At 40.1% G+C, this 12,523-nt stretch overlaps 1 protein-coding gene across 1 annotated transcript in view; it reads left to right on the top strand.

Annotated features, from left to right (window-relative positions):
- The window catches only part of LOC109863975 (transmembrane and TPR repeat-containing protein 1-like), a 126,572-nt gene that overhangs the window by 56,921 nt on the left and 57,128 nt on the right, over nt 1–12,523 (top strand). The window contains exon 3 of the mRNA XM_020444707.1: nt 11,612–11,685. Coding sequence (XP_020300296.1) covers nt 11,612–11,685 — 74 coding nt within the window. The remainder of the gene's footprint in view (nt 1–11,611; nt 11,686–12,523) is intronic.

Genomic DNA, 12,523 nt, shown 5'->3' with positions numbered 1-12,523 from the left:
CTCGTTACACATCTTTTGTGCAATTTTTTTCTATTTCTCGCGCGCAGAAAGTCCGCGAAGAAGAAGAAGAACAATTCTTCGAAATTACAGCTATTTTATCGGATTAAAGTGCGCTCGCGCTTTCGTACAATGGAACACGAAAGTCGCTCGATTTCACCTGACTATTACGCGAACGAAACGATTTCCATGACAGAAAATGTGAATCAAATAAACGACATTCGAAAAACCGAGACTAAGTTTTGTCATTGCAAACATAATCGCGTTACAGCAGTCGACAATAAAGTTTTTCTTACAAAAATAACATACTTTACATAAAGTATATGTACCAAGCTACAAACAAATTCTAGAAGAGAATGAAAGAGATAAGAGAGAATGAAAAAGATAAGAATATGTTACCTAACTTTAATTGCGAGCACGTTTATATAGTAAAAAAAGCAATAAGTTAAATACTTTTCACACATATCACAAATATAATACGATTAATTCGCGTAGCTTATAAAAACGTCTGAGTTTACAGTGTGTCGCGCATTCGTTTTTATCTTATACTTGGGAAAAAAAATTTAGTTACAGACAATTCGCAGTGATAACAGAACTCGCGGCTATACACAAGACAATGGTCATTTATTTCAAAGGTTGCTTGGAAATAAAATTTTATGTCTCAAAGGCTCTCTCGAAAGTTCAGTCCGTTATTCCCGGTGTTTTATGGATGGGTGATCCTTGTCATAAAATAAACGTCGCCGCGAAAGACAGAAAAGTGACCAATAGTTTCGTAGAGAGACGTATGCTTGTAGAGTTCGTTTTGGACACAAGATTCTTTGAAAACTGTTTAGCAGTATTGTCTTTATACTCACAAAGCGTTCTGCGAATTGAAAGAGAAAAACGCGCTTCTTCCGCCGTGCGCATGTACCGTCGAAAGCAAACGGGTGGACTAAAACAAAATACGTGTTCCGTTTCACGATGCGCAGAAAGAGAAGCCGCTGGCACGGAACGTTCGCTCGGAAGGGAAGACAGAAAGGGAGGGATAAAGGGTGGGAAGATCGAGCGAGTTGCGTCCCGAATACCGTCTCTTTTTATCCAAAAGAACTAAAGAGCATCAGCGCGCACACCGGAATGTTTTCCAGGTATTGTCGGGCGGGCAGAAGGGAGAGACGATGCATTCCTGTTAAATCATTCGTAAAATCGTAGGTACCTGCACCGCGCCGCGCGATTTTCCCGACGCGAAAACGCGAGGCATTTCCTCGCGCGCAACAGTAGTCCCTATATTCTGAATGATCAACAGGGTTGCGCCCGGCGAAAACGCCGCTGCGAGATAATGCGAATTTTGGCATCGCGAGATGCGTGCACTAGAGAGAAAGAGAGAGAAAAAGTCTGAAATAAATGGTAGCATTACTTGTTTGCTTGTTTTTTTTGTATCTACTAGCACAACACAGGCGCGCGCTACGCACAAGTTGTTATTATTTTTATTTTAACATGTTCTGCCAATAAAAACAACCTGTCACCGCAATGACAGCTAGTATATATGTCTTACATATCATACACCATATCATACACATGATGTACATATGAGAGATGTCAAAAATAATGCATGAAAATTAACTTCGAAAAATAGAAAAAGGAAAGCGTGGAAAAACAAAACGTGACTAAAAACGTCACGTGTCTTTAAAAACGTGACTAAAGTAAGATCAGACAGGAAAAAGAGTAAAAAAGAGAATATTATATGTATTATATATAATATTCTATATCTATATGTAATATATATAATATATTATAATGACCTCGCCGTAGTCACGTGACCGAGGTCAGGGATCTCGCTGTAGTATATATGTATATATATATATATATTACAATACATATAATACAATATAAAGTACAATATTATAAATATATAATAATATATATATATATATATAATATATATTAATATATATTATATAATATATAGATACATATATTTAGTCACGTGATGTTTTTTCTCTCTTCCCTGTCACGTGACTTTAAAAAACGCAAGAATACTTTTGTTTTTTAGTGGTTTGTTCTGAAGCGATTTAGACTAAAACAAAAGTGATCGGTTCTTCTTGAGATGTTGCTTCATGAAAATCTTCTCACTTCTCAATCGCATGAATTTCGCGTATAAGAGGCAAAATCGCTTCGCGCCGTTCAAGCGCAACTTTGTTACCGTGCGTCTTGATATACACGACATGAATTGAGAAACGTCCTAAAAACATCCAATCAGCGTCAAGATAAACTTGGCAACAATCAATATCGAGAAAATCAATTGTGATTATTTACACACGCTTTTTCTGGTAGAATAGCAGAGGTTGCAAAAGTTTGAAAATTTAGAACTACTAGAAAAAACTAAAAAAAAAAAAACTAAATGTTATGTGCGTAGCCACTAAATGTTATAAACGCAATTTGAATTTCCTATAATTCGACGAACATACTTGGCAGTGTATTGCTATGAACATTATGCATGATGATCGGAGATCATGTTCATTATATGCGATGAATATAGATAGGTGATATGCGGTGATATCACAAAATCATACTGTGATATGTATTCCGAGATAATTGTACTTAATACATCTAATAGCTTGGTTACTAAATTAAAGGACGCTCAAGCCAAATATAACCTAGATTAACAAAGTAATTCGCGAATCCATGTGGATTAACAATGACTGCGCGGTACCTCTCGAAATTAGCATAGCTCTTGTGGATTATTACATTCTCTCAAATTGCGCAATTGATTGATGGAATAAAATTGTAAAATGTAAAGATATTTATTTGTAAGATTTTTTTCGCGCTCATGATCGGTGATAGCGCATACTCCGCCAAAGAAAATATTGAAGCAGAACGATTAAGAAAATTGATATAAAAGTGGAACAAAATAATGAGAATATAGTGAGACATGTGTTAGATAATTGAATGGTAATATTGAGATAAAAGCTAAACCTAATAATAATAAGAAAACGTTCTAAATGACGTTAATTTCCCTTCCTGTAAGATTAAGCAAAGATTAAAAGACATTTGTCGAAAGAAGAAGAACAACGACTCGTCGGAAACGCACACGCTATTGTTGCGTGATAGTCAACGATAAAAACGCTATCATAAACGTTATATGTCATTGAACAGGCTTTGAGATTGTATTATTGTTGTTAAGCAGTTATATAGTCTATTATGTTTGCATATATTGTTAATATTAGATAAAAAAAACATTATTTACATTTATCTTTCTGCCACTCGAAAACAAAGTTTTAATTACAATTACTTGCTTACTCGTAATGGCTCTCTTATAAATAAAGATTAGAACATCGAATGATATAATTAAGAAATTGATTATTAAAGTGTAACGTGACAAGGGATCAATCTTTATCAGTTTTTACGCCATAAAATGAAACATATTATCTCTAGTGTTACACATTAATTATCGCGTGCCAATCCGATAGAAAAGTTCGATAAAAGTAATGGAGAAAGAATATATTATTTAACATTTCGCGAGTAATTATCTGCTCGCACAGGTTCAAGTCTGTTAATTAAGTGCCGTTCGTCTTCGTCCCTTCGTGAAAATCAAAAAGGTTCCGCGGTAGAACATATTCATTATCTCGTGGACCATCGATTTTTCGACGCTTGTACCCGAGGGGAATCCGCGGCCAAGTCGGCGACGACCTGGAGTTAACAGCGCGAGTTTAAAAGTGATTTATCTCTGATTTATGGAGGGAAGAGCACGGCACGGAAGCCGAAAGTTTCTCGGCTTCTCGGCGACGAGGCGGAAAGAATTATCGGCTGGGCACAATGGACAGGCGGTGATATCGTTTACACGTCGAATCCCACGGTCGTCCGTTCTTTGCGCGAAGACAAAAAGAACGTCGTCTGCCCGTTTTTCTCGCCTCGTGGTCGCGACAAAAAAAAAAAAAAAAATATCGCGCGGCTTCTGCAAAGCTCGACAGATTTTTTTTTAGAAAACGCCGCTGGAAGGAGAACGAACGCGCCGCCGCCGCCGTCGAGACGATGCAGTTGAATCTTCGCGACGAGAGTAGTACGTAATGAAAAATTTAATTCACCGGAAAAACGCGAGTTATTCTCAACGAAATATTTTTGCCGGAGCGAGCGCGTACAGTCTGCGCTGTACATTGTTCGCTTTGGTTTTGATAATTTTTTAAGATGTTTACTTCGCACATGCGTCCGGAGAAAATGCATATCTCAGTTCCCGAATATATATACATGCGCTTTATATACACATATGTTTCAAAACTTAATGAAAACACAGAAAACTCACATCAGTCGTGTTACACGTCGACGTCTTCGTTCTTCGGATGTGTAACGCGTGGTATAAACGCAATTTATCTAAAAGCACTTACACATTATTGGCAAGATTCCGCCTGACTGATTCCCTCTTCTTCGGTCGCGCCTCGCGTTCTCGCGAAATCCCGCAGTGAAATATTCATGGCGATGGTATTCGCGCGACTACCGGCGGCGTAATTCCGCGCACGATTCGTAGGACGTCGATTCAAAGTAGAAGAGGTAACCTCGTTTCACGCGGACGAAACTTTTCTCTCCCCCGGTTTCCAACGGTGTTCCTCTCCCTTTGAGCTGACGTCGAAAACGTTACAGGAAACGTGTCGCTTCGTTCCCAAAGGAATTTCGCCGAGTAGTCGATGTTCAGAAAATATCCGTGAGCTGGGGACGCGCGGGCGGAAGAACTTTTGTCGGTGATCGAAGGTCGAAACGCGCATATGCAATTTTATACAACATATACTTGTGAACAATAAAAATAAAACAAACCAAGAGCACATCAGGCATAGAGAACTGCATTTTGTTGTTCGTGTTCGTGACGCGAATGCGCTCGAAACGTTTTCTTCTTGTATACGTACAAAAGCTCTCGACTTCGGGTTTTTCTATTCTTTCTTCTTTTCTCTGTAGTTTAACGCGGATAAAGAGAGGTGTACTGATGTCTCCGCATCAGGTCGTCTCTTTTAGAAACAGCCGGAAGTAGAAAGGTATCAGCTGGCTGAAATCTCGAGCTCGTGAGTTTCCAGTACTGATTGCGCGATTCATAACCCTCAGAATCCGGGCGTATTCCTTCTCTATGCCCTCGGTCCTTCCTCTCTCCGCGCCTTGTTCTCAGCTGTCACGTGATACTCGGGGACGGATCCTTATATCCGGCCAAGATGGGGTCGCTCGTTACGACCGAAACTCGAATTTGCGCCGCGACGGGCGAGCGATCACAAGCGAGGAACTTACGTCTCGTACTCGAAACGAGCGTGTGTTATAAAACATAAAGAGTGCCTCTCTGCCTGCAAACACCAAATTCCGACCGCTGTGATTTATCGTTCTCACTGCGCATTCGTTTGCGGTTTGCAACATGTGAGAAACGCTTCGGCAAGACAAGAGTTCGCAGCACGCGTTTTCGACATTTTCACGTACGTCGAGTTCTAGTCTATTTGCAATCTCGGAAACATGTCTCTTTCTTAAAAGTCGTAAGCTAGTTGAATCGAAGAAGTCACGAGACCAACGGTCTGAAAAAAGTCCGCGCAAGTTGGAGCGAAAATCCCGACCGCGTAGAAAGTATCCCCTTCCAGCACGCTCGGATGTAACTCGGGATTAAATCGAGGGAAAAATTGAGCCGTGTTCCTTATTTCAGAAAAGTGCGCGCAATGCTCTTTGCAATTTGTTGAAATATATTAAGATTTAGAGTAATTTTCTTTTCACCGTCTTTTTATTTTCTTACGTCGCGCGAGCGTGTCTGCGTATATTTTCGCGTCCTTGTTTCCGCTTTGTCAGTTTGCGTCATTCGATGCAGAAAACTCCCCGATGAGCATGTATACTCGATGCACATACCATCTCTACGCGGCTCTGTAGATGTATGTCCTTTGAGACCTATGCGAACTTTCACGCAAGCACTTCGCAAACAAGATCATAGGAACGATCCCTCTCGTACAAGCGTTCCTGGCTTTCTATATATTTATGTAACTAGTAACTTGTTCATGTATACAATACGTATATATACATATATATATATATATATATATATGTATTGTAATATATATATATATATATATATATATATATATATATATATATATTCTGTATCATTTCATTACTGCGCTCGCAAGTAAAACTTATTAAAAGTAATCAAAAAGAAAACTTACCTTATTTCGCTTTCTACAGGTTAAATTTCCATAAAATTATTACTCACGCGTAATATGATAGGTCGTCTTCACGCGGGCGTGTGCCTAATATGAATACTTTCATAAGGATAATGCAGACACGCAAACTGTCATTTTGCCGGAGCAGACCATAAAACACAAGCGAACGTGTCCCTTATTTGGCTTTAGAGAGCGCGTGGATGGAGAGACACGTGCGGCCAATTGAAGTTCCATTCCACAAAAGTTGCTCCGAACAACTTTCCGGGAGCGACCTACGCTCCCGAACTCAACTCAAGGAGAACCGCAGGAACCTCTGACGGTAATTGGGGACAAATAGAGAAAATACTTTTGATAGTGGCCGCAATGACGATCATCCCGGTGTTCCGTACGAGCGGTTAGACGTTTCATTAAAGGATATTGCCGTTTTCTCGGAAGGAGGAAGATGGCGAACTTCTTAAGCGCGAACACTGCTGTCCGCACGACTCCTGAGGTTTGACGAGAAAGTAACCCCCTCACCCCGTTTCCGACAAATGTTCCACGAGGAGAAGTGTTTGGCACGATTATTAGATCCTCGATGTGAGGATAATGTTCCAAAATGTCCGGATTGAAAGATAAAAAAAAAAAAAAAAATCGGAAGTTAATTGATACTTGAAAAACTCCCGTGAGAGAGACAGAGTCGTGCAAGACATATCGGAGAGCTCGAAGTGTCTTTATCTTCTCTTTTCTTAGAGGAAAAGAAAAGAGGCCATGTGTATAGTATATCTATAGACTCTCTTCCGATCTAATATTGTGACATAAAATCAATAAGTGTTTTACGTTTTCATAGTAAAAATAAATGCTCGCGTCGAATCAGTTGTGTTTATCTTAAAGTTCATGGATAGCTACTATATATTACGATTTTGTAGCGCAATAAGAAGACTATGTTCACTGGCAAATAAAAAAAAATTCAGACGAAGTCCAAAGCCTGTCTTTTCTTTTCCGCCGTTTCCACTCCGTTACTCGTTCGCGCTGCCAACAACTGACACGGAATACAGACGAGGTTAACAAGGTTGTCAGAATATCGTTCGGAAGATCGCAAATAAAAGTATAAAAACGAAGTATCGCTGCGCTGCGCTCTCGTCGCGATGCACAAAATGAATTGGCACATTAATATTGTACATGTTTCTTGTAATATTACGGATTATTGGAAACGGCGCTTCATCGAATCTCTCATTATCGTTTTGGCGTTCACTCACTTCGTTACCCTTTTGTAGGGCAAGTTCGGTCGAGTTTAACGATGTCGTTGTCGCGACGGAGAAGAGAATGGAGCCCCGGCAGTCTGTAAGAAGCTAGGGCTTTATTAAAGCCCGCTATAATATTAAAGAGGCCGGCGGAGACCCCGCCGGCGTTTCCTTGTACGTGCCTATACTCAGCGAATATAATGGCGAACTCCCGGCACGCATTTGGAATATACATCAAAACTGTACATTTTTGTTATATATATAAGAGAGATATTTATATAAAAAAAAATATAGTCGCATTATATTACATCGGTGAATATATTTCACTGTTATACGAATATGTATATTTAATTTCGCGGAAAAGAAGAGAAACTTTTTCTCATAATGTATAATAACACTCTGTAGTTAGTATAAATTGTAACATATATATATATGTATATATATATGTGTCACGCGACGCATATTAAACAATATCTCTTCTGCGAAGATTAACGATTCAATGTATGTACATTTGTAATATTATCTCTTCTCTAGAGGCAATATGAGGTATCGTGTTTTATCGTGCTACTAATCCCGGGCTTATCGACTTCGGTCCACGCGCGCTTAACTGCAAATGAAAAGCGCTTTCAGTGCCAACCTAGGCATGCTACCGCCGTATGCATACCGCCTCGTGTTGACTCGTTGTTACGGGCGTAAGGTAATCATACTACCTGTGTACGTTTCAAACGAGATGCTCCCTCACTCGGACGCCGTTACATTTCATGGCAATGGCTCTCACGTCCACGCGCTTAGGCTGAGCGTGAGAGAGCCGGCATGACCGAGCTGTCGTTTCGCGGTTACGACGTCGTTGCCGTATCGACGTATATTACCGGCAAAAGAGATTCTCTGTTACATGTCGGTTCCGAGAAGGGGATGAATTTTGCGAGCCACGCGGAAAGGGACGGGGACGAGAGATGAGGGGGTTCAGCCGCAGAGCAGCTCGGTTTCAGGCCAAATTAAACATGAAGCTGCGCGATCGTTTCGGCTCTTCGAGTGTTCCCTTTGCCGAGGAGATTCAATGCCAAGCATGCCGTTCGTCCCTTCTCGGACCGGTGCTCGAAAGCGCTTAATTTTATATTACGGTCAGAACGAACATATCATACCGCAAAGTCCGGAAATATTAATGTTCAGCCAAAGAGGACAAACTGCATCTTCATTTTCGTTCGCCCTAATGCAATTCGAAACGGTATGGAATGTAATTCCTGTTAGGTAACACATGTAATATATGAACATTACACACGGCGGAATAATGGAAGATTTTCCGGTATTAAAATAATGATTCAATCTCTCTCTCTCCTCTCTCTCTCTCTCTCTCTCTCTCACACTGTTTGCTTGTCGTACGCGAAAATCCGCGAATCGGAAACTAATTGAAGCTGTTTGATTCGCAGTATGGCCTATTGCAATTATCTTTGGGTACGTATTCAATGTACGATCGATTGTGATGTTCGTGTTCCTCGCGCTCGGAAATTTAATGTGCAACGCTGCACGTCATCGTCAATATACGTCTCTTTTCTCGTCTCTTGCTGCGTGTCGCTTGCGGCGTACCGCCGCAGAACGATGATATTAATTAATTAATTAATTTGCGGGAACATATTGATGCAGAGAGAAGTGTTTGATTGCCATACGAAAGTCACTCAATGAAAAGCGACGGGTGTAACTGTAGACAACTCAAAATGCTTTTCGATCTATGCAAGTTTGAAAATATTTTGACAAGTAATTAGTCGATATAGTTTGAGCAATACATTTTGCTTCTTTGATATTTTTTGAGGAGAAAAGTAAAACGACAGAATCTATGTTTTTATTTTGCTGTTGTCAAAAATTTAGAATTTTTTGAGACGAATATAGATAACAATCACTGTAGACCTAGATATTAATATCTGAATAATAATCCATCTTCGGAAATAAAAGGAATATACAAAAAGAAGAAAAATCGAAAGAGAATTTTAAAGAAGAAATTGAGATTTTGTCTCAAAATAACGAGCAACCTCCTGAAGAATTCATACAATCAATTAGAATTCCAGAACAAGTGAGATAATAATGCACTTGCAATATATGCGATGAATTTTTGCATCAGATTATCATTTCTATCTATAAACACATCTGTTTAAAAAAATATAAGTTTTATACGTTCTATTGTCTTCGCGCGAGAAAAGGAAAATATCGTTTTTTTCTCTCAATTAATATGTATTGTTTTTTAATTCTGAATGTAAAACACTGTAAAAGAAATTAAGTTAAAAAAAAAAAAGAATTGGAACAAACGGCCCCAATAAACGGATCTTATCCTCCATTTATTTCCTGTAACACTTCGCGCCGTTTATTTTCTCGTGGTTCAACGGTCCATCACTCGCAGTTAGGGTAACTGCCTATGCCGATCCCTTTTTTTTTTTTTTTGTTGGAATTGCCCATTATCCCTCGCCATAAATCTGACAGGTGCCGAAGAGACACGCAAAAGTATCTATCGCGAAGTGGTCATCGTAATCTTTGTTATCTTAAGCGGACCCTTCGAGTTATAGTCCCTCGCTCGGTCGCGGAACTTGGACTCTCGGCTCTCTCATTCCCCTTTGACGTTGACGGAGTATTGTTTCTTCGAGCGAGATTTCCTCCGGGTCCACTTGCTGCAAGAGCACGGATGGAGATATGGCAAAAAGGAACGAGAATCTAATGAAATGTCAACTCAGTGTTTATCTTCCGCGGGTTTGAATGTTCGAATCGATTCGATCTATCGTGTGCGACGCAAAATAATGTGTGTTCTCGAATCTAAAATTGTTAAATCAATTAAAAATTTCTCTCTATTGTTTTTTTATTTGCGTGAATTATTATAAGTGTACGATTGTGCGTTTTATATGCGCGCACATAGAACGACTCACGATAAATTTCGAAAATGAATGCTAGTTGTCATTCATATCTTGCGCTTGCTTCGCTATAATTGAATGATTAATTGCGTCCTCGTTCTGCCGCACCGCTGAAAGCATATATATTCATCAATGTCTCTCTCGTATCTATAATTATCGACAATAATTGTAGTTCTCGATATGGTAATAACGTTAACGCCGGTAATGGCCTCCGTTTCAACGCATCTTCGCATTATACGCCATCAGACAGAACAGAATGAACTGTTGAATAAGATAATATGAATCCAATTGACGACAACTTAACTCGTTCGTTTCTCACATGTGAACTCATTAAAATCAAATCAATGAAATTTTAATTTGCGACGAATTTAACGAATGATAAATTTAGAATAATCGGCTTGCCCACTTGTGTGTATCTCACGATAATCTAATCTGATATATTAGCTTAATAAGATTTCTGAAATTATGCGTCGGCTTAGGGGAGAAACGGGATCTTAGCGTGTTCCCTTCCAGAAAGAACCTTATGCCGGAAATCCGCTGATTTCTCACCATCTTCTTACCTCGCAGTTTTAGTTCCCCTACTTGCAGATCGTAACCGTGCGATTCCGCAGGATTAATTCGTTAAGAGGTAGGAGGTTGGCCAACTCCCGTCGTGATAGACGGGGTTCGTAAATTTTAGAGGTACACCTGGTACTGTGTATGTAGCCCAGCAGGGCGGAAGGAAGGAAGGAAGAGAGATGAGTACGATGGGTAAATCCAGCTTCCGCTAGCGGAGAGACGATCGTCTCTCCCCTCGCCCTAGACGATCCTTGAGAATCTCGGTTATTCACTTGTGCCGGACTGTCGATAACTCGGACAATCTAAACCTCCCGCTCAATCTCCCTTTCTTCTCTTTTACACTCTTAAACGAGCTTCGCTCGCGTCTTGTCCGTCATCTCGTTTGCCACCGAAAAAAGATCTTCAGTTTGGTTTCTTCAACGCGCTTCTTCCGAATCGGTCTTCTCGTTTTACACTACTAAATCCAATATCAGGCTGTCGCTTCGTGTTTCCCCGGCACGATCTAGACGCACAGCCTCCATTGCGCGCGTCTACCTCTCTCACGCTTCCAAGACGAGAGCGACTCAGAAGCGAGAAGTTGTTTTCATATAACCGCAACTTGTTGAGTGAATAAAATTTCTGAAATCTTCGAGCTCAAGTGCGCGCTTGAGCTTTTAACTAGCATGATATACACAGAGGGATGCACGTACGTATATACGCGTTAAAAAAAGCTACTTGTGTCTGGCTCTTATATGTTGCACGTGTAGGCTTGATGTTGGAACATTATTACTACGTTTTTATGTCGCTTTACGTGTTGCAGGTGACTGGCATCGTGGGCAGAGCAGATGTTCTAGCGTGCATCTTCTTTTTGCTGTCATTTCTTGCCTATCACGGGTGAGTATGCTTTGCTCATACTTGGAAAAAATAAACCTTGCAGCAGTTACAGCGCACGCGCGCACTAAAATGTTTTGGTTTTATTAAATTTTTCTCTTTATTATTCCGTACTTTGTGCGTAAACCATCAAAATTAGCGAGAGAGAGAGAGAGAGGGAGAGAGAGAGAGAGAGAGAGAGAGAGAGAGAGAGAGAGAGAGAGAATCTATTATGGTTGGTTAAAAATGTATCTCACGTACGAAGTATTATCTAATGAGCTGTGGAATATAATGGCGTAAAACACAGCTTTTTGCAAATCGGAAAAAAATTGCGCATATGTCAAAAATGTCAAGCGACGTTTAACGACGACGGAACGATTACTTAGTTGTTTTTTCGCGAACATAAAGCTTGAAATTTATAAACTGAATTAATTTACTCTACGACATATACATAGCTGCGCGAGAACGTTGCAAATATGACGTGCGTTCCGCTCATATCGATTTTCAGCGTCAAAGAGGAAGAATGACAGAATAATTTTAATTAGATTTCCAAGGAGATACCCCGTATTATTTTCTTGCATTTTGCAAGAAACAAACGTGAATTCACTTAGCTTTACTTCTGGAATAAATTTAATTAACTGTAGGAGAAAGAGGGAGAAGTTCGGCGTATAGCTAAAAACAGAATTCACGCGGCACATCGCGCGCAAAAAAAAAAAAAGTCCGACGTGACGCAAAATCTGTAAAAGACGAAACTCGGTCGCGGAAGCTTTCGCGGTGTTCCGACATAAAAGTACGGTTGCAGAAGACAAGAAGGTAAAACTCTCCGTCTACAGGACTAGCGGCCAATGGCCGGAGGGAGGGT

This window comes from Pseudomyrmex gracilis, unplaced genomic scaffold (assembly GCF_002006095.1).
Source record: "Pseudomyrmex gracilis isolate BER0280 unplaced genomic scaffold, ASM200609v1 scaffold_15, whole genome shotgun sequence".
Taxonomy (NCBI): domain Eukaryota; kingdom Metazoa; phylum Arthropoda; class Insecta; order Hymenoptera; family Formicidae; genus Pseudomyrmex; species Pseudomyrmex gracilis.
Note: the sequence above shows the minus strand (reverse complement) of the source record. Positions and strands in the feature narration are given on the sequence as shown.